General features: G+C 35.3%; 2 protein-coding genes across 3 annotated transcripts; one reads left to right on the top strand and one right to left on the bottom strand.

The window, feature by feature from the left end:
- Nucleotides 1-8,497: 8,497 nt before the first annotated feature.
- LOC107767426 (F-box protein At5g07610-like) lies at nt 8,498-9,492 on the top strand. Its single transcript, XM_016586436.2, has one exon. The coding sequence runs from the start codon at nt 8,614-8,616 to the stop codon at nt 9,490-9,492; it is 879 nt and encodes a 292-aa protein (XP_016441922.2). The 5' UTR covers nt 8,498-8,613.
- Nucleotides 9,493-15,142: 5,650 nt separating this feature from the next.
- LOC107767424 (actin-related protein 7) lies at nt 15,143-22,074 on the bottom strand. Of its 2 annotated transcripts, XM_016586434.2 has the most exons (7): nt 21,803-22,074; nt 20,709-20,924; nt 19,959-20,100; nt 18,129-18,373; nt 17,470-17,653; nt 15,910-15,977; nt 15,143-15,463 (listed from the first exon to the last, which is right to left on the bottom strand). In XM_016586434.2, the coding sequence occupies exons 1-7, from the start codon at nt 21,878-21,880 to the stop codon at nt 15,311-15,313; spliced, it is 1,086 nt and encodes a 361-aa protein (XP_016441920.1). In that variant the 5' UTR covers nt 21,881-22,074; the 3' UTR covers nt 15,143-15,310. The 2 variants fall into 2 exon arrangements, with proteins under 2 accessions (XP_016441920.1, XP_075084568.1); XM_075228467.1 differs by lacking the exons at nt 15,143-15,463; nt 15,910-15,977 and adding an exon at nt 16,838-16,991.
- Nucleotides 22,075-23,559: the final 1,485 nt, after the last annotated feature.

The raw sequence follows: 23,559 nt of genomic DNA, 5'->3' as shown, positions 1-23,559 counted from the left end.
CACAGGAATGGACACATAAACGGGAGTACTCAAGGACTCACGGGAAACACCTAGGAAATGAGCAAATAGAGATGACACATAGCAATATGTAGATTCTGGATCAAATAATACGGAGTCATCTTTGCCGCAAACAGAAATAATACATATAATCACGGCATTTGATGCCTCTGCATCTGGTCTGGTCGAAAAAGCATAGAACCGAGCTGGAGCGCCAATTAGCTGGCCTCTCCCTGGCTGACCTCCACCTCTAGGACGGCCCCTACCCACCTGTCCTCCACCTCTTGGTGGTCGGACTACTGGTGGAGCAACTGGTGATGTAATCATAGGCCGTTGACCCTGCTGCATTGGTCTACCCCGAAGCCGGGGGAAGAATCTCTGTATGTGACTGAGATCCCCGCACTCGTAATAACTATTCGGTACAATGGGCTGCTGACTAAGAATCTGGCCCTGGTAACCTGAATACCCACTACAAGAACTCTGAATAGCTCGTGGACGATAAGAACTCTCTAGTATAGCACTGAAATAAGGTCGCATTGGAGCACCCCGAGGAGGTGGTGGTGCTGGATATGGAGGCCTGCTGGACTTCCCTCTCACGAAATGACCTGTACCCCCAGACAGATTCCTCTGAACTCTCCAGAATATCTAAATCGCTTATCTCTCATAACTTTCTCTCGGCTCCGCTGACGCACACCCTCAATCCTCTGGGCTATCTCCACGACTAGCTCATAAGAAGTACCCATCTCAATCTCTCAAGCCATGGTGGCCTGAATGCCAGTATGTAAACCCGTAACAAATATCTGCACTCTCTTTGCCTCAGTAGGGAGTATCATAAGTGCATGGCGAGATAACTCAGAGAACCTCGCCTCATAATCGATCACTGTCATCTGATCCTGCTGGAGCTGCTCAAACTGAAACCGTAACTCTTCCCTCTGGGATGGTGGAATATACCTGGCCAGGAAGATACGGGTGAACTTGTCCCAAATCATGGGAGGAGAATCTGCTGGTCTGCCAAGAAGATAAGACTTCCACCATCTACGGGCTTTGCCCTCTAGCTGAAAAGTAGCAAAGTTAACCCCATGAGACTCCAATATCCTCATGTTGTACGGTCTATCCTTGCACTGATCAATGAAATCCTAGGGATCCTCATGTTGCTCACCCCCAAAGACAGGAGGATGTAGTTTAGTCCATCTGTCCAATAGTTTTTGTGGATCATCGGCTGCAGCAGGCCTGGGCTCAGGTGTAGCTACTGCCACTGGCTGGACTCCACCCACGGGTAGTACATCCTGGGTCTGATATATAGCAGTTGCTTGCCCATGAGCTTGTGCGGTAGGGGTCTGTGATCCCCCGCCCGCCTGAGATGTGGCTGGGTATGCTGGAAATAAACCGGCCTGAGTCATAGTGTCCATGAACCGCAACATACGACCCATGACATCCTGAAATCCCGGTGTGGATGTGAAATCCACCGGAGCTAGTTCTGCCACAGGCACCTCACCTTGTTCCTCAAGAATGGGATTCTCTACTGGACCTACTGGCGGTATAACTGGAACAGTCCTGGGACGTCCTCTCCCCCTACCGCGAGCTGGAGCCCTCCCTCGGCCTCTGCCTTGACCTCTATCAACTGGGGGAGTAGCTCTTACCTGGTCTGGAACCTCATTAATATTTAGTACTACATCAATTGCACGATGGAAGATGAAGAAAGGTAATTTCCTAACACCCTATAGCCTCTCGAACATAAGTACAGACGTCTCCATACCGATCCGCAAGACTCTATTAGGTCTGCTCATAATTTGTGAGACCTACGTGAACCTAGTGCTCTGATGCCATATTGTCGCGACCTAATTTCACCTATAGGTCGTGATGGCGCCCAACACTACAGCTAGGCAAGCAAACTAGTAATTTAAACCCATGTTCAATTATTTAAAAATTAACCAAGTAATTAAACGCTTCTTAATTGCAGGAATTTAAAACAATATGAAACGATTCTAGTAAATTAAAATAATCGAGAAAATAATAAATTTCAAAAATTCTACTAGTGTGTGTGCCAAGACTTGGTGTCACAAGTGTATGAGCATCTAGTAGATTATACAAAAATTATAAAGATTGTCTGAAATGAAATAAACAGAATAACATTTCCAGAAGAGGCACTAGTTGCTGCAGAACGGCTCAAAACGCAGCTCACCACTAAGCCTCTGGATAACGCGGGTGCGCGCCGATAGGTCCAACGATAGCACCTGTCTCAGATCCTGCACAAAAAGTACAGCAAGTGTAGCATGAGTACGTAAACAATGTGTAACCAGTAAGTATCAAGCCTAATCTCGAAGAGGTAGAGACGAGATGGCCAATTTTAACACTCACTAAGGGTCAATAATAATAATTGAAATAAAACTAGAATACCTAAATCAACATGATTCATAAAGTTAACAATAATTTTATTTAACCAGAAAAAATAATTAAATTCCTTCAAATGCGACAATTTCTAATTTATTAATTAAATTCACAAGCTGCAATAAATAGCAAGGTATCGAGTAATTATTATTATTAGGCACGATTTCTGTCGAGGTCGTATGGCCCGATCCATAGTGTCGTGTACACTACCGAGGGACGTGCGACGCGATCCATAGATGCATCTATATTGCCGAGGCGTTCGGCCCGCTCCACGAGAAAGGAGGACATTTTCTTATGTACCTCCGGAAGGAGAGTATATTTATTATAAGATTAATTCGAGAAGATGAATAATTTCTTTTAACAATTAATTAATTTAAGCAGAAAAATTAAGTATATTAGATTTTCATCTTCTACTATATTTCCCTAACAATTCAAAATATATTACAAATAATTTAATTAAATAAAGAATATAATTTCTACATATAATTCATGATTTGAGTCCTAAACTACCCGGACTTTAGCATAAATAGTAGCTACGCACGGACTCTCGTCACCTCGTGCGTACGTAGCCCCCATAATTAGCAACAATTATTAATTTAATTACATATAGGGTAAATTCTCCCTCACAAGATTAGACAAGAGACTTACCTTGTCTCAAGGTCCGCTTTCCGATCAAAATATCGCGTAAAAACCTCAATTTGGTACCGAAATTATCCAAAAGTTATATAAAATAATTAATACATGTTCAATAATTCGAAATTCATCTATTAAATAAATTACCCTATCCAAAATGGTAAAATTTCTAAAATTCGTCTCGAGCCCACGTGCCCGGATTCCGAAAATTTTCGTATGAAAACATTACTCATAATCTCAAGAACTCAAATATATAATTTCTATCCAATTCCATAACCATTTTCGTGGTTAAAATCTTATTTTTATACAGATTTAGGTTTTTCATCTAAACCCTTGATTTTTAAGATTTACCAGTTATAATCAACTCATAATCTATGTATTTAACTCAAGGTGTGTAGAATTAACTTACCTCCAAGTTGTTAGTTGAAATTCCCTCTCAAAAAGCTCTGAAATCGCCCAAACATGGAAGAAAAACGGACAAAAAAATGGACTGAGCTTCGTCCGTTTTAAGGTTCTGTCCAAGCAGGTTTTTCGCGCCTGCGAAGGAGTACCGCACCTGCGGAAAGCCTCGCATGTGCGAGTTTTCAATCGCTGCCAAGCTTCGCATCTCCGCCCATTTTCTCGCACATGTGCGTTCGCAAGTGCACCTAAAGTTCCGCACCTGCGGTGGCAGACCTGCTCCTCAGCTTCGCACTTGCGGCTGCCCATGCGCAAGTGCGATCATACCAGAAGTTGTGGAAGCTTCAGCTCTCCTTCAAAATTCCAAAATTGATCTGAGCCTCGTCCGGTTAACACTGGGGCCCGGGGGGGCCGTCCGAACAAACCAACAGGTTTGAAATCATAAAACGGACTCGCTCGAACTCTCGGAACGTGTAAAACAACATCAAATCTAAGAATCATACCCCCAAAACCAAATTGATTCAACTTAGAAATTTTAAATTCTTCAAACTTACTCCGAACGCGCTGAAATTTACTTATACTACTCGTAATGACACCAAATTTTGTGTGCAAATCTTAAATCACTATACAGAGCTATTCCAAGACTCGAAATTCCAAACGGACTTCAATTTCTCCAAAACTTACCCCAAATCAAATTTCAAGAACCTTAAGCCTTAATTAGCTAGGTTCACTATTAAGCGCCAAAAATGCTCTTGGGTTATCCAAAATCCGATTCGAACATACACCCAAGTCCGAAATCATCATACGAACATATTGGAATCGTCAAATCCCGATTTCGGGGTCGTTTTTTAAAAATGTTGACTGAAGTCAAACTTGACTTTTTAAAGCCAAACTAAGGAACCAATTGTTCTGATTTCAACCTGATCACTTCCAAATTCTGAACCAACCATCCCCGCAAGTCATAAATTATTAAAAGCACATTCGAAAAGTTTTATTTAGGGGAACAGGGTTCTAAAAGTCAAAATGACCGGTTGGGTCATTACACGAAGCTTACTAAGAAATGCTAGTTGAACTTGCGGAAGAATCTACTTCGCCCGGAAGCGGTGATGACCAAGCTTCTTTTCCAGCACCACCAACGGAAATTCCTCTGGACTTTAATGGATTTATGAAGTTTGTAAGAGACACCATGTAACTTGTATGAACAAAAATTAGTATGTATTATGTAACTTGTATTTTGGCACATCTTGATTAGTTTTTTTTTCTTCTCAATGGTGGTATTAGCACCTTGTTGTGCTCATTCCATAGAGGGGGAGGAAGACTAAGAAAGATATTATCATGTTTTTTTAATGCTATAATAAAATTATAACGCATTGCTTTGAATATCTCTTTACAATATTTTTGTTTTTAAATTTGAATTAAAAAATTTAGGTCATAATTCTATAATAAAATTTAGGCAAAATGCCTTAACACCCCCCTAAACTTGACACGAATTATTAGTTACAACCTTAAACTATTCGTGGCCTTAATTACCACCCTCAACTTGGCCCTTTGAGAGTCATTACCCCCCTGGACGCTGATGTGGCAAAGAATGTGGGTGCACTTGCCTGCCACATGGAATTTTCTGTATATGTGGCATTTTTTTTTTAAATAAAATATATTTTTACCTTTTTAAGTATGTTACTTTTTTGGATAATTTTTTTCAAATATAATTTATAATAAAACTTGGATAGAACTACATTATTTAGGCTAATTATTTTTATTTGGCTAAAAATAATAAAGTCTCAGTTAATTATTTTTTGAATTTAACCTAAAAATAAAGATTTATATAATTGAAATAAATAGTCAAGGCATCTAAAAAGTTATAAAAAAAATACACATGACTTTTCGTTTCTTCTGACATCAGGCACTTCGAATTGGATTATGAAAACTCCGGTTCAATTTTTCGGTTATGAAATACCAAACCAAATAATCTCAGTTTGGTTTGTTTCTTAGAGATTTCAGATTAATTGGTTTAGTTATTTTGAAATTGTTTTTTAAACCTATGAACATCTTCTGACAAGAAATAATAGACCTCTAAATAAAGTATTTATGTCAAATTGCCTAATTACCTCATTCCCATTATATTCATCTGAAAATTTGATAATTGTAAGTACAAATGTAAATCCTTGATATGACAAAAGGATTACAAGAAGAAAAAATTTTAAAAAAAAGTATGAGATAACTATCATGAGTATATGTTATAAATAGTGAATTGAAATAAATAGTCAAGGCATCTAAAAAGTTATAAAAAAAATACACATGACTATTTATTTCAATTGTATAAATCTTTATTTTCAGATCAAATTCAAAAAAAGATTAACTAAGATTTTATTATTTTTAGCCAAATAAAAATATTTAGCCTAAATAATGTAGTTTTATCCAAGTTTTATAATAAATTGTATTCGAAAAAAATTATCCAAAAAAGTAACATACTTAAAAAGGTAAAAATATATTTTATTTAAAAAAAATACCATATATACAGAAAAATCCACGTGGCAGGCGAGTGCACCCACACTCTTTGCCACGCCAACGTCAAGGGGGTAATGGCTCTCAAAAGGCCAAGTTGAGGGGGTAATTAAGACCACGAATAGTTTAAGGTTGTAACTTATAATCCGTGTCAAGTTTAGGGGGGTATTAAGGTATTTTGCCTAAATTTTACAAGGAATTGCCTTAGATATTTTTATTAGCATCTTTTTTTCTCTAATTTCTATAAAATTTCAAAAAAAATAAAATGTTGGACCCACTTGGGCCCACTTAGCTAGCGGGCCGGGACCGTTTAGTCCGGGACCATTAGTTCGTGGGCCCGGTCTCGGACCAGTTCCTACAAAAAGATCACCATGACCGGGACTGTGAGGCCCATTTAAATTGGAACCGAGAGCGCTTGGACCGGTCCACTTAGCCCACTTAGGCCCGGGACCGGCCCACATGCCACCCTTAGATTGAGGGAACGTGAGTTTGCTTGTGTTTATCTTTTGTCGACAGAGAGGAACATGTGCCTCTTTCAAGGGAAGAGTAAACCCAAGAGGTACTACTTCTGGTCCATTTAAATTGATTTTTTAGTTTTTTTTCGTAATCTGTAATATTTGATATTTTCAAATATCAAGAAGTAATTAACTTTTTTTTCCAAAGTTATCTTTGGATTAAAGATTTTAGTAGTATTTGTTGTATTTTCAATAAATGAATTAAAATTAGTATGGTCAATTTCATTGTTAATAAATATTAAAAGGTGAATTCCTTTATATATATGTAAAAACAGCCAAAAATAACAATTAAAATGGATCGTAGGGAGTTATGTGTAGAGGCCATGAGAAGTAAGCTAGAAAAGAAGTTAGAGGCTCTTAATTTCTATCATTAGGCAGATTGTGTAGTCAAAGTTGTGTATTAGCCTGTTTGGCCAAGCTTTTAAAAGAAAAAAAGTATTTTTGAGTAGAAGCAGAAGCAGTTTTGGAGAAATAGAAAAAAAAATAGCTTCTTATGAGAACACTTTTAAGAATAATACACTTAGAAACACTTTTTAAAAGCTTGGTCAAACACAAATTGTTGCTTAGAAGTACTTTTCAAATTAATTGGCCAAACACAAATTGCAGTTTAGAAATATTTTTCAAATTAATTAGTCAAACACCAACTGTTTTTCACCAAAAGTAATTTTAAAAAAAACACTTTTGAAAAAAAATATTTTTCAAAATATACTGATTTTTTCAGTTTGGCCAAATAAGATATATACCTAGGAAGTTGAAATTGGGGGCTTTTCTAACCTCTGCTTAGGCATCTCAAGATTTTATTTAGAGGGATCGTGGCCCATAAATGGTACAATATAGAAACAGAGAAGGAGGATCTCTGTCAATAGTCCTTCATTTGAGAACATTATGTTTGCAGAAAATTTGGAAGGACTAATTATGATCTTCTTTTTGCTGTTTGGCATTCTGATACTATATGTATAAAATTTTGGAATATGAAAAGGAATAAGGAGTGGTTGTCTAGAGAAAGTTCCTTGGTTTGAAGTACTAGGATAAGAGTACATTCTTTTTAAATGTGATGTTATCGTTATCATTTTATTAATGAGCTGCAGCCTGCAAATCAGTTAAGTAAGTATTACTTTAGTTAAACAAAATAAATAATACATGAACATAAAAACCAAGAGCATACACACAATATTGAGATTTACTCATATGAAACTATCAAACATAAGTTTCAATATTTACCCCATGAAAATTGATGTGCAAGACCAAGAAGGAATCTTTCTCTTTCTCTGCCTTTTAGAGGATGTATTAGGAAAAATAATACTATATGTATTAGTTTTTGTATTATTAACCCTTTGTTTGATAGTATTTTTTTCAACATATCTGTAATTAATCTTATTCTCTCGAAATATGTACAATAGTGGATTTGTTAACCTCCAACAAAAATATTTGCAATCTTCAATAATGACAGCGAGTAGGCAGTCCATCTCTACTTTTAATTCTTTATATGCCCCCATTTCTGCACTTACCCTTATAATTGAAAAGTATTAAACTAAAGTTTAAAAATGAACTAGCTAAATCAACTCCACAACTTCTAAGCATGTGTAGAAAACCATTGCATTGACTTTTCGGTTGCATATTAAATTGCATTTGAGGAATCAAACTAAAATCCAACAACTAAACAAAATAAAGAATGTCAAAGGAAACGTTCTCGGCAAGCTTAAAGTTTGCAGAAAACCAGCTTTTATAAAAATGACCATTGCAATTCCAAATGTTTCAAACCAAGATACTTTCTCTAGACAAACACTCCTTATTCCTCTTCATATTCCAAATTTCTATACATAGTATCAGAATGCAAAAAAGCAAAAAGAATATCATAATTAGTCCTTCCAAATTTTCTGCAAATATAGTTTTCTCAAATGAAGAACTATTGACAGAAATCCTCCTACATCTGCCTGTAAAATCACTCGTCCAATGCAAATGCATATCGAAAAAATGGCATTCTTTAATCTCTAGTCCTCACTTCACACGCCTCAGAATTCCCCGTTTCAGCTCTGCTCGTGGCATTTTCTTGTACCATTCTTCATTTTTAACCAACCCTTTTCACAAATTTGTGTCTTTTAACTTAGAAAATCCAATTCCAGCACCATTCCTAAAGTTCCCTTTTCTACAACATGACTCTCCTAAAATCTTTATTATGCAGTCTTGCAATGGACTTTTGCTTTGCTCTACCAAACATAATCGATTCACATTTAATGAGGATTACTATATATTCAACCCGACTACTCAACAATTCATCACACTTCCTAGACCAGGAGGAGATGTTATAGGGATGAGTTTAGCCTTTGATCCGTGGAAATCGCCTCATTACAAAGTCATCTGTCTCCGAATATCTGAACTGGAACCTGAGAACCAGATTGAGATTTACTCATCTGAAACTAAGAAATGGAGAGTTTCTGGTCCATCTTTCCCTAAACGTTACGATATAAGTTTCAGACATGGACTAGTTTACTGGAATGGAGCCATTTATGTGTCATGTAACAAACGTTTCAATTTGGAACAAGAGAAGTTTGAAGAATTTCCTATGCCTAATTGCTTTGATGGACAAGAGTGGGATAAAGAGGATCATAGGATTGTCTATTTTGGAGAGTCTTATGGCCATTTGCACTTAATACAAGTGAGTCACCAGAAACTAACTTTGTACAATATTTACGAGATGAAAAATGATGGTACTGAGTGGTTCTTGAAATACGAAGTGAATGTTGAAGATGTTGTGTTAGCATATCCTAGGATAATTCGACGTTACCTTGAGCCAACAGATTTTCATTACTATGCCATGGCTGTGGTTAATGTTGTAAGAGGAGAGAAAGAGGAGGATACTTTCTTGGTTTTGCATATTCCTGAAATGGCCATTCTACGTTACAATTTGGCAGATAAGTTATTCCATATGCTCTGTGATTTTGATAGTGGCCAAGATAATGGTATTCTTGAGGAATTTGATGAAGAACTTGCTGTGTGTCTTCATTTTCATAGCTCAAGCACTTACCAATATATTGAATCTACCTATTATTGGTAAGTCCAATTATCCTTCCCCGAACCTCGTGCTTAGCAGGAGCTTAGTGCACCGAGCTGCCTTTTTATGTTATCATAACCAATCAATTATATGGTCAAAACAAAGAGAGGTAATTTGCAGTGGATTAATGTTCTTGTCCGGACTGAGATGTATTAAGTATATACCCTCACTTGTCGCACTAGTACTATACGTTCTTTACATGTTGTGTCTTTTGCTTTTGTTACTCTATTATATTGTTGTTACTATTGTTTGTTGCTTTATTTATTTTTTTGATGAAGTGTTCCATTAAAAAAGCATCAAGATTGTTAATCTATTATATTGTTGTTACTAATGTTTGTTGCTTTATTTATTTTTTTTGACGAAGTAAGGTGTTCCATTAAAAAAGCATCAAGAAGATGCATAGTTACAGGAGGCCTAGTTACAAAGGCAAAAACAAAAACAAGAAACTAGGCCCTATATAAAGTGTCAATCTAGGACGAGTACTAGATTTATTTTCACTACTCCTAGAGCTATGTAGGAAAAGTCACTCTAACCAGGTACGGACAAAATCTGCGTATACATTACCCTTTCAAAACCCCACTTATAGGAATACACTAGGTTTGTTATTATTGAAATGTATTATGTAACACAGAATATGAAACTGTCATTGAATAATATTTAACAAAAATGGAATTGAGTTTTTGATTAAATGAGCTAGTACTTCTAGAATCCATTTAAAATCTCAAATTTTCATTCGACATGAGATCATTCTTTCTTCCAAGTATTAGACAATTTTAACATTCGACCGCCGTTATAAAAAAGACATGATTTGGTATAAGATCCAACTTATATATTTTTTTGAAAGAAGAAAAGCTTACATTCCTTGTATTTGGATAATTTAAGGATACTAGTACTAATCAAAGGAAATTGAGAATACCCAAATAAACCAAATTTGGCATCCTACCATCAAAATTCTGTTAACACCATATAAGGGCTCACAATAAAGTCAAAGCGGACAAGAGAAACAGCAGTGCAATATCTAAAATTGATCAAAACTTTAGACTTCGACAGGACAAGAAATGATAAAGAAACAAGTTCTTAAAATTTTCCAGTACCTAATCACAATCTAAGGAAAAAACATCAAGCCTTCCATCTTCAAAGATCTTGCACGCTCAAACCTACAAATCAAAACGTATTCAAACCATTAGATTCATGTACTTCACTAAACTACGCAAACTCAGTAACAATAGAGCAGATAAACTTACCAAATGGAAGAAGGTAACTAAAATGTAAGCACTGAGATAAATAAGTATATACCTGGGGGAAGTGACTGCTTCAACTTGTCGGCCTTCTCAAAGTCGGACACACAGAGTGTGTAGAGGTACTTGGAGCAACGAACCTTGAACTTGACCATATCCTTGTTCTTCTTTATCTTGACGGATCGTGCATCCTTCCTCCTTGCTGTGAGAAGGAAATCCTTGATTTCGTGGATTTGCTTCGGCTGAAAAAAATTATTCAGTTAAAACATTCACTCTCTAATACAAGGATTAAAAAAATGCACAAAGTAGTCTTAAACAAGTTCCGATACAGATTCTCAACAAATTAACTGGTAATGAAATGTTTGCCTGTCTAACAAGTAGGAACTAATCTATAAGAACGGTTCAGTTAAACATTCTCTCTCACGCAACGATATAAAAAATGCACCAATTACTCCTAAGCAAGTTAGGATACACAATCTCAACAAATCAAATGGTAATGACATGTTTGTCTGCCTAATGAGTAAGAACTAATGTATCTCGGACAACAACAACAATTACAACGACTTAATCATAAACAAGTTGGGGTCAGCTATATGACCCCTCACTGATCCTGTTACTCTATAATGAAACTCATCTCGAGCCAATATTATATGCAAATACAAAGAAAAAGTTCTACAAGTTATCTATATCTTCTAAAAGTATAAATCTCTGTTAAAAGCACTCCTACCTACTTTCAAAGTGCTAACATGTCTAAAACATATTCTCAAATAATCTATCTAGGACAAGGCGAAAAGAAAACATGATTTCTCATTTATCTAATTATAGGCTGTAACAGAACAAGAAAAAGCACATATAACCATTGCATTATACTTCTAATATCCAAAAACCTTAACACAACAAAATCAATTAATTACTAACAGCTAAAATCTCCAACACAAGCCCTGATATAACCATTACATTATACTTATATATATCCAAAAACCTTAACACAAAATCACTTAACTACCATTAACCCACAAATAAACTACCAATCTAAATTAATTAAATATTTATATATAATAATTAACAATACCCAACTCCAAAGATCCATTTTCTACCCCATAAAAACCACCCCTTTCTACTAATATAATCAAGAATCCCTAGCAAATGTACACATAACAAGAAAAGTTAAAACAAAAAATAAGAGTAACTATTACCATGATTGGGTCTTCGGGTTAGGGTTTGTTGTTGCTGTGCTGCTGCCAAAGACGAGAGAAAGAAAGAAGCAGTAATGTATAAATGGGGTTACTAATAAAACCCTAAGTTGTTAATTTCCAATTTTATCCCTAGCCCGGAACCGATACCGGGACCGGGCCAGCCCACTAAGAGCCCGACAGGCCCGGCACATTAACCCACCAAATTTTCTCTTTTTAGGCCTACTAGCCGTTGGGCAACGGCCCAAAACGGTTATATTTTATTTTACCATTTACTTTTGAAATATTTCATTTTAGCTCCAAATTCCAACTATAAATACCTTTAACTCTATATTTTTCCTCACAACAATCTCTCATTCTCTCTAAATTCTCTTTTCTGTCTCATAAACTGTTGCTGTTAAGACTCAACAATATTCAGAGCTGTCGATTAATATTTCTCTCGTCTCACAACCAAACTTTTCAATTATTTTTCGGTGTTTGAAGTTAGCGTGAGCGAGCTTTAACAATTTATGGTTATATTTCTTTCTGTTTTGGTACATTCGTTCCAACTATTACTTTACTACTTTTGTATTTAACTCTCATATTTGTTTCTTTATCTTTGAATTTTTAGTTTTTGTTATTTTATTTGGGTTATGGCTTCAAATAAACGTATGTTTGGTAAGGAAAAGGGTAAGAATAAAGGTAAAACACCAGTTAGTAGTAGTAGTTCTGTTAATCAACAATCTTCTCATAATTCTGAAGATGATTCTTCACAATATAATAATGAAACATATTCACAATGGAAAATGCAATTTGAGGCTACCGGTAGAAAACAAATAATTAACCCATTTGAAAAATTATTTAATTACGGTAAGAAGAAAGAAATAACAAAATCGATAGCTAGTGACTGTTTACCTTTTAACTTTACTTTTTCTAAAGGTTTTATTACTTATATTAATGGAGTAGATAATAATTCTTGCTTTACTGGTATTCCTAGAGCTACCTGTAGAAACGATGTTCTGAAATTTTATAGAGAATATCAACAGTATTTACGCTCTTTATTTTCGAAACTTAATTGTAGAGTTTCTCTTACATTTGATATTAGTCGTGATGTTCACCACTTAGATTATTTAACAATAATATGTTATTGGATAAATTCTGATTGGGTAATGCAAAAACGTATTATAGCTTATCACTATATTGAAGATAAACACAATTATCCTTCTATTTGTGCAACTATTCGGGATATTTTAACGTACTATGGTCTTAATAATAAAATTATGTGTATTTCGTTTAATAATAACGCTTCAAACATTATCGATATTATTTCAACTTTAAAAATACAATGTGTACCTCTTTTAAATGATAATTTTCATGTTAGATGCGTATGTGATATTTTTAATTTAATTGTACGTGATAGCCTTAATTTTTTTGATTCTTATATTACCAAAATTAGAGGAGCGATTGCATTTATTTTTCGAAGTAATTCAACAACTAGAATTAGGGAATTTAGGAGAAAGTGTATAGAAAATAACCTTAGACCAAGAACAATACCTGTAGAAATTGTCACGATGTGAGATTCTTTATATATCATGTTAAATATTGCATATAAATATAGAGAGCCTATATCTGCTACATATAATAAATATATTGAAAATTCTGCTAATTTTTTAATTGATTTAGATTGGGAGGTTGTTAAAGATATTGTTAGATTATTATCAAAACTTTATCAAGCTACTCTAAAATTTTGTGGCAGTTGTTGTCCTAGTGTTGATAATATTTTACTTTATATAGCTGATATTGCTTATTTACTCTTTAAATTTAAGGATAATGAAACTTATAGAGACGTTATTATTGCGATGAAGGAAAAAATTAAAACATATATATTTCCTATTCTACCTATTTTTCAAATTGGTGGTGTATTAAATCCCTGTATAAAATTACATTATGCGGAAGAATTAACAAGAGTATTATATGAACATTTAGAAATTGCTGAGGGAGAAAAACCAGATTTGGAAACTGCTAAATCTAGTATATTTTCAAACGTTTCTGCATTATATGATTATTATCATAAATTAATATATAGTGCTAAACCAAATATTTCTACCTCTAATTCTACCAACTCTTCTGAAAAAATGGGTGGTACAGCAAGCTTTAGTAGTAGTACTCTTTGGGATGAAATTGCCGCTGTACAACGTCAATCTCGAATCGATTTTAATGAGCTTAATTTTTATTTGAAGCTGGGCACGGAAGATCGATATTCTAACATTGACATTTTGCGATGGTGGAAGGATAACTCAAAAGAATTTCCCGTTCTTTCCAAAATGGCTCGGGATGTGCTAAGTGTTCCAGTTTCAACTATAGCATCAGAAGGCGCTTTTAGTCAAGAAAGCATGCAAATCAAAGACAACAACCATTCATTGATTGGGCCGATATTGGAAATGCTAGTATGTTTTAAAGATTGGGTTAGATCAGATAGAAAAAATCAAGGGGCAGAAGAAAAGCAATCAGAGGACAAAGAACTTGAAGATGTCATGACAATGCCGTCTGATGACGAAAGTGATAATCAAGATAATCAGATAATCAATCACCAGATGACTAATTTTATTAGAATCTTTTGATCGTATCTATTGTACTTAGAAGTTTTTTTCTTTTCTTTTCTTTTTTTTAAAAAAAAAAAAGATACTTCATGAAAGTAAAATTAAGTCCATTGTCAAGACTAGAATCCAAAATATCTCGTTAAGAGTGAATAGATCTCAATTATCTTATCGCACTCCAACGTGGTTTGTGTACTGAAACTAATAGTATGTTTGGCCAATCTTCTCTAATCCTAGAGCACTTTTTTTCCAAAGTTGGAAGTGTTTGGTCAAGCTTTTGAAAGAAAAAGAAGCAGAAGCAATTTTGAAGAAGCATAAAAAATTAGCTTCTTTCCAAAAACACTTCTGAAAAAAATATATTTAATAGCAGTTTTTAAAAGCTTGGCCAAATACTAATTGATGCTCAGAAGTGTTTTTCAAATTAATTAGCCAAACACAAACTACTTCTAGCCAAAAATACTTCTGAGAAAAATACTTTTGAAAAACAACACTTGTCAAAATAAACTGATTTTGTAGCTTGGACAAATAGGCTATAAGTCACACACACACACACACATATATATATATATTTGGGAGGACGGAAACTTGAATTCCCAACTCTTACAATTTGCAAGTAACCAAGGTATTATGAGCATAAAGTCAGATATCCACTGAAGTAAACCTCTTAGTTTAAATAAGAAATCTGAAAACCACTAGGTGGTGAGTTGATGTACAAAACTGCATTTTAAAATGAGCAAGAAGTTGATCAAACTACCTTTCTAGCAAAAGAGTACAAGTGACTACGACTTAAAAAATACAAATGTGTCGGCTAGTATTAGAAGCATTTTCGATGAACAACAGAAGGTCCACTCTCGTCGTAATCTGCCTTAGTTATGTGCTGGTTTTGAGGGAAGACAACTTTGGCAAGTATAGCACCACCGATCCATGCTGAATATGAAGTCAAGTTCTCTGGCATATATTCTGGAGCCTGTAAGAATATCAGAAAATAAAGGAAACTTTAGTAACTACAAGCAAAAGTGACGAGCAAGAGATGCGATATGAATGGAGGATATCCTGCCATTACATATCAAACAAAACAAACAACTAATCCTTCCAATGATCTGCTCCCCGGTTTTTAACTATCGTGAGTAAGGTGGTAGGTCTTCGTTCATGAACGAGCACTTATTAATTAGAGAAGCAAAGTGGTAGCTCCTGATTCAGAAACCTGGAGTTTCCGCACCTGGAGTTTCCGCAATGACTTGGGCTGACAATCTTATGTTTGCCATAATGGGCTGCTTTTATGATGGAAACATAAAAGCGGTAATGGTTTATGGACATGGAGAACGAACAAGCATATACAGCTTGAAGCATTTGATCACTGCCAAGAAGTGAAAAGAATGTTAAGTTGTCTATCAAAGATTAACAATAAGATACCTTTACTAGCGAAGGACGAACTGCTGATGAGCAAAGTGTAGCTTCTCTTTGGAACCGGTCCTCAAACCCTACAATCACAAGAACACAAAGGTTAGCAGCTATAACAGTTTCCTGCAATATAAGGAAAAACAGTAGAGCTTCAATCAGTGAAAGCTTCTTTACTCCTAATGGATTCAAGGAATGAGCAACTATCACGTGGTCCAAGCATAATACAAGTTTAAATGAGATGTATTACACTACTACTTCATCTAAGGAACAACACAGTCTAGACTGTACAAATGGCCAGTGCAAACTTCAAAAGGAAGGAGGCAGTTCAGGCATATCCAATCCATCTGTGCCAATCGACTGACTGAGGGTCTTTGAGTCCATTCCCTTCTTCACCTTACACTCATCACACAATCAAAAAGATAAGAGAAATGTCTAATCACACCATTGAGATTTGAGACACCATTATATGAACTTTTTAACTTCATTTGCAATATATGTTAGCCTATGTAGTGAGGGGGAGGAGGAACAAATTCTCTTCAATGTCATACTCGTAACTCCATACCGATCTACCTGCCTACCTCATGTTACCATTATTGTTGTTGTTATTATTGTTCTTGTTGTTATTGATAAAAACATAACTACAAAAGAAATCTATGCTGTTTATTATTTTGTCAATACCAACTCTTTTTAATTTTTTAACTACTATGGTGTCTAGACAACCTGGTGCACTCCTCGACTGATCCAACAAGCAGTCTTTCACAGACCAAAAGCACGAGTGTTGATGCAAACATACCCACCAATGCTGAAGCAGATAGATTCACACTGAGTGTTGGAGCCGGGATCTGAATCGGAGAAATGGCCCTCTGATCAATAGCATACTCATCAGCATTTGAATATATTTTGTTTGTCATCACTGTGCTGGCATCCATCGAGAATATTACAGGAGTAGACATAACTTCCAACTTGGGAGAAAGGGAAGGGAGATGTTGAGATTGCCTTTATGTTTCACTCTGTGTTTGTCAAACAGTTGCTGTAGCCTTCAAGCATATGAAGCACTAGCCAATTCTATGATGGAAAAGATCGAGGACATTCTCCTAAGAAGAAGATATTTTGTGGAAAACAATTATTGCTTCTGACTGCTACTTATGGTCCAATAGATATGTTATAGAAAAATTCTCTGACAAAATTGACATAGCTAGCTGCTTAGGCAATTGGTGGAAAATTACTTAATCTCAAATATATACAGTAAATAAATATTGCAGGCTTGCCAAAAATTTATTCCAATAACGGAACATAAAAAAGGAATATTACTCTTCACGGTCGCATTAATTCTAACGAGAAAAGGACTGACTGTCATACAACCAGCATTTCAAACATCCAATAAAATTGAACTACTTGAGATAAAACCAACAAACATGCGAAGCCGGTATCAATGAAGAATGCCTTTATAACAAAAACCAACAAAACGAGGAAAAACTAAAAAAAATTAGCAACAAAACAGAAATGCCGAAATACAGAGAAATATGAACATTTGTCAGTCACATTCATGTAAACACAGAGATGAAGACTGACCGGTTATAGTAGCAGTGCCCCCACAAAGCACTGTGTTCTCTAGCAGCTGGCGGTGATTTTCAGATGACACAGACGAAATACTATGAACAAGCTGCTCGACTATTCCATGAGTATCGTTATCCAATATAGATGGTTGAAACAATGCCTCTCCAACTGTGTATCTTTCTTTTCCAATTGTGATTACCTAAAATACAAAAAATGAAATGAGATCCATTCGAACATCAACAGTTCTACAAGCAAGATAAGGATGACAGAACAAGAATAAACGAAGGCTGGCGGGAGAAAACTTTATCAAAACCAGTAAACTGTAATACACCATGATCCAAAAATACAACTCCCTTACTCCTATTAATTTCTAGCTAATGTTTAGTGGAGTGCAAAATCTCACACACGCCCTTTAGTTCCTTTTCCTAAGATATTTGCTTAGTTCTCCAGTATTCACGGATCATCATTCACATTGAAGGTAAGACCCCATTTCTGAATGTCCTTTAGAGAAATTGAATAAAGGATTTCTTTCAGCAGTTTGAGAACAAACGGTTCTATTTACCTCAAGAAACCACAAGAAGTCGTAGAAATTAGAGATGTTTAATACAATGAATTGTAAAACAATCAACTTTGTACTATGGTGACTTATAAGCTGAAAAGTAGGGCTTGGAAACCTGTCCATCTGGCAGAGTATGTTTCTCTTCCAAGCATGATTGTTGAAGCTTCTCATACGCAATATCATCATCAGCACAGCATGCATAGCGCTCTTTCAATTTTTCAACATCAGAAATATTGAGTTTCACTGTTGGATTTGATTTACTAAGCTCATCCGCTAGTAGCTTTGTCAAATCCAAACCCCCGATTTCCAACCTTCTTGATGCTATGTGCTGAACAGCACCCTCGATGACAGGTGCAATATCTAAAAGGTCATAAACAAGACAGCAGGAAGAACTGTGAGAAATCAACACTGAAGGGAGAAAAAACAAAAAAAAGCAAAGCCAAATTGCCAAAAATAAAATACAAACAGTTCAACTTCTAGAAGTAAAGAAGCGCATATAAAGAAGTTGAATATTTGTTATAGGCAGAATAAGGAAAATTCATATTTCTGATAGCAAACAGAGCAAAATCAATTCTCATAGTTCCTTTATCTGAGGCAAGAAAAGAAAACATCTTTATTCTGCTCATTCCACTAAATAGAGGCTACGAGTTTCTTTTCTTTCTATCCATTTATTTGGATGAGGTAACATAAATCTTATAAAACGTAAGCACCAAACGGGTGCCAAGCCTGTATGAACTGGTGGTAGCGATGAGTGATAAAATTATTCCTCCTACTGCTCATATTTTCTCAAAAAACAAAATTGAGTTACTATGAGCTCTCATATTCCGATACTCTAAAACTCAAATGATGGAGTCTCTAAATGTACGGAAGAACAATGCAGCATTTATATGCAAAAGAGTGACATTACAACATTTCAAGCTAATATCCTCCTCATCGAAGCCCAAATCCAAATTTTCAAAATGCAAGAAGATGAATAAAGTATTCAAGGTCACTGAGAATTAACGTGCTCTAGAGAGGTGTGCTGTTCACCAGGTGTCAAGTGTTGCACACACTCTTCTCTTGAATATATATCTAGAATATATTTTTGGGGCGGTAGTGGTGAACTTGGCCAAAGAAGGTGAAACAGTGGAAACACGAAGTGAACATGTGCAGCAGAACAGGGACAAAGGAGGTATCGCCTATTTTGTCCGGAAGACGAACTTGTTAGATGCAATTCCCTTTGTACATCCATTGCTCTCTTTCTTTACACTCTTCTTGCGGTTATGCTTCTCATTAATGGAGATTGCAACTACCCTTGTGCTCCCTAATACCACTAAGCACGGGTTCTTTGTGAAATTACCTCAATCGAGGAAAGGCAGTACCTTGAAACCTTTCATGACCTATGCTTTTCTTTTTCTGGAGCTCATATTTAAGGTTAGTGACTTAGTGTATTCACTTTTTTTTGTGGATGCATGTGTTCTATTGTATATGGTGCTGTCCCTAAGTGATGTGGCTGAAGCAAGGTTTAAGGGGCTATAGGCCTATTAGTACAATTTTCTTCATAAAGCAGAATAAACTGTAATTGCTTCAGCTCAAAAAGGCTCAACTCTAAATAGACAAAGAAAATGCAGAATATTGACGGGCATATTAACCGTAGCTACCGCAGGCTGGATTATTACCCTGCCTTTTGCTTGAAACTAATAAAACCAACTGTATTACAGTACTAAGTTTTTCCAACCAATAGTGCAATCATAACCGCATTCTCAAGCCTTTTATGTCTCTTTTCACTTATACATTTCAACTTGAAGGAAATAGCAACAAACGTAAGCAGACAATATTGCTACATAATGACTATGTAAATAGGCCCGGCCCAATCAGATAATGGGAAACTAAACAAGAGCAAAAGCAAAGAATTTTTAAATAAACGGATATTGAAGGATGAAAAGTTTAAGGTAATGTAGATTACCAATTTTCCCATGACCAACATCAACGGTGCAGCCAGATATGCGTCCAACAGCATAAAGCGACAATACTGCCTGCTCAGAGGCATAAAACCCCGAGATGTTAAACGTTTCAAACATCAATTGCACCAATTGTTCCCGAACAGCCTGTTAACACAAAGCCAGAGATACATATTAATTACACTCTCGTACAAGTTACTATGCACAGTAAAGACATCAATGTGATGTCGCAGTTGAAAACAATAAGCCAAATCTAGCATTCAGCTCTAATAACTTACTGGATTCTCCATATTCCAAGAATTTTCTTCAACATTACAAACCAAACAAATTATTAACCCCTCTTTAAAGCTTCATGACTAGATATACTGAATTACAGAAAACCATGTCACCTAGAACATCTTCTCTTAGATACTATTCCCTTTCTGTTTTGAAAAAAATCAGGGGTCCGGACCAACTTCCGTGCACCTTGAATAGCCCGTCCCGTCCACAAGCACATGTTGTGAAGGTAATCATGCCCACCAAGACTGACATAATGGGCTTACACCAAACGTTGTAATTAGGAGTTTAGCATTTCAAGCTACCCAGAATGCAATTCTTTAAATCATTTTCTAATCATGCCTTTCTAGCAGAGTTGTATACTCAAAGTTCACTAATTTCTATAAAAAATTTGGTAATGCCCCCCCCCCTCCAAAAAAACAAAAAAAAAAAAGAAATTACAGAAACTCTGAGAAAGTCAATTAAAAAATAAATCTCACCTTGGGAGTGCAAAGTGGGTCAGTGAACAAAATTTGGCCTTCATTTCCGATTTCCCAACCAAGACCAGTATAAAGAACATGGTGCAACAGGTCTTCCATAGCATCCCAATCTTTAATAAAACCTCTCTCAATGGGATCCACAGTGATATCATCCTCCTCCTCAACCAAGGAACCTTCATCATCTTCAGGAATGCGTTTCATTTGGGTCGGTATTACCTAAATCATACATTCCCAAAGTAGTTCAAAAAAAACAAGCAATAATTACAGTATTACTACTATTTATAATTATGGTGTTCATGCAGCTTGCACCAAGAAAATCGGGATAAAATAAGCAATAACTACAGTATTACTATCTCAATACCAAAGAATTCACACAAATTGGGATTAAATAGGAAGTAAATAGCAAAAAGTTCCATTTTTGAAGTTCTTTTTTTATGGGGGTTTCTTGTACTTTGGCAGGGTTAGTACCATATACTACCAAAGGAAGAAAAAAAAAAAGCAATAACTAAAATTATACCATCTTAAAACCCAAAATTCATCCAAATTGGAAGTAAAATAGCAAGTAAATAGCAGAAAGTTCCGATCTTGAAGCTCTATTCTTATGGGGTTTTCTTAAAGTTTAGTACCATATATTACCAAAGCAAGGAAAGAGTAACAAATAGTATACTGTATTACCATCGTAAATCCCAAAAGCACACAAAATGGGGCAAAATAGCAAGTAAATAGCAGAAAGTTCCAAAACTTGAAGCTCTTTTCTTCTGTTTTCATTTTTAAATACTTTTGAAGAATTAGTACCATATATTACCAAAAAAAGAAAAAGAAAGCAATACCTACATTATACTATCCTAAAACCCAAAAAATTCATACAAATTGAGTAAATAGCAGAAAATTCCAATCTTGAAGCTCTATCCTTATGGGTTTTTCTCATAGTTTAGTACCATAGATTCCAGAGTAGTAATAGAGTAATACCATTGTAAAACTCAAAATTTTCACACAAATTGGGGTAAAATAGCAAGAAAACAGTATAAAGTTCCAAACTTAAGCTATATTTTTGTGGGGTTTTTTTTTTTTAAGTATGGAAAAGAGGAGAGTACCATAGAAGGAGATTGATCGGGAACAGCAAAACCAGCTTTGAGTAATTTAGAACCAGCGTCCACTACTACTGCCTCCATTCTTCAAAATTATTCCCACCTCTCAGTAGTCAACACTCAAAACTGGTGGAAAGAGGTATTTGGTGAAGTGTGTGTGAGAGAGAGAGAGGGAGAGAGAGCAGAGAATCTTGGCGGAAATTGAAAATGGTGGCTATTCCCACCTCTTTTCTTTTCTTACCCTTTTCATCTTCTTTACTCCTTAAACTTGTTCTTTCTCTTTTCTTTCTTCTTTTTGTTCTTTAAATTTAAATAGGAGACTTTGGCAAGTTAAAAAAAAACAAGTATAGTTGATGTCATGTGATATTTTACGAGTTCACGTAGAAATAATATCTTGTAAAAATATACAATAAACCGTCATGGTACATGGGTTAGGTTAAAAAAATCTTCTAAAGTTTTAATTTTGAGGCACTTTTGATCTTCTTGGCAAGAATATGTTTTAAAAATATTGTTTTTTATTAAAAGGGGAAAAAGACTTTCACGAAATATGAATATTTGGAATAAAAAATATTTTCGAGGAACAAGGATGCTATATTAATCTTGCATAAGTTATGATTGGTATTAATCATGTAGAGTTGAACATCGAAAATCAAATAATGCATTAGTTTTGCAGATTAAAAAAATAATTAGTCATGCATATTTTTATGTTATACATGGAAAAAGTGGACATTTAATTACGGAAATATTATATAAAACCAAAACATATATGTTGTACTATTTGTTATCTTCTCATTACGCAGCCAACCAAAAGCACCTATAATTAGTTTTTTACACCACACAGCAGCCCGACAAGGTCCACAATGTTATAAAATAAAAACTATAGAGTAAAGATAAGTATAGAGAGAAATTAATATATTATTCAAATTTTTAACTTATGTACATGATAAACTTAAAACTCCTCTATTTATAGAAGAAAGGAAGCTGTTGTGTAAGCTGCTGCGTAAGCTGCTACTACAAGTTGTTGTATAAGCTGCTACTGCAAGCTGCTGTGTAAGCTGCTACTGTACCATATATAGATAATCTTCTATCGGGGGTTATGTTTATCCATAATGGAGTACCAAAATGATAAGCTTCTTCAGGAGGCTTATTTCCAATAGAGTACTAAATAGATAAACATATTTACGGCGGAGTCTCATATGGATAAACTTCTTCAGGAAGCTTATTTACAACAGAGTAAATGATCATCCATAATATAATATATTTATAACACTCCCCCTTGGATGTTCATTAAAAGATAATATGCCACATTAAAACCTTACTAGAAAAAACTCCGTGGGAAAAATTCCTAGTGAAGAAAAAAGAGTACACATATTTAGTAATACGCATTGCTAGTTGCCCCACTAAAAACCTTATAAGGAAAATTCTGTGGGAAAAAACTTAGTAAGGAAAAAATTATATCGCGTATTTTACTCTCCCTAATTGTGGGAAATTTGTTTCATCAAACCGACAATCTGCAAATCGAGCAGTAAATAAATTTTCCGTCAATGGTTCAAGATAGCGAATAATAGAGCATGATTCAAACCCGACATATATTCCTAACCTTCTCTGTGGGCCCATCTTAATGCGTTGTGGTGGTGCTACTGGCACATAGCCACATATACAGCACATCCAAAAATTCGTAGATGGGCAATATCTGGTTCATGACCAAAAACTAATTGTGACGGAGAATATTTATTATAATATGTCGGTCTGAGACGGATAAG

The sequence above is a fragment of the Nicotiana tabacum genome, chromosome 13 (assembly GCF_000715075.1).
Source record: "Nicotiana tabacum cultivar K326 chromosome 13, ASM71507v2, whole genome shotgun sequence".
Lineage (NCBI taxonomy): Eukaryota > Viridiplantae > Streptophyta > Magnoliopsida > Solanales > Solanaceae > Nicotiana > Nicotiana tabacum.
This window is presented reverse-complemented; position numbering and strand designations above follow the sequence as displayed.

Coding starts and splice junctions, on each gene's coding strand:
- LOC107767426 (XM_016586436.2), top strand. CDS start 8,614: ATGCAGTCTTGCAATGGACTTTTGCTTTGCTCTACCAAACATAATCGA.
- LOC107767424 (XM_016586434.2), bottom strand. CDS start 21,880: ATGGAGGCAGTAGTAGTGGACGCTGGTTCTAAATTACTCAAAGCTGGT. Junction 15,978..17,469: donor GGGCACTGCTACTATAACCG/GTCAGTCTTCAT, acceptor TTGTGATTGTAG/GGTTTGAGGACCGGTTCCAA. Junction 15,464..15,909: donor TTCGTCCTTCGCTAGTAAAG/GTATCTTATTGT, acceptor ATATTCTTACAG/GCTCCAGAATATATGCCAGA.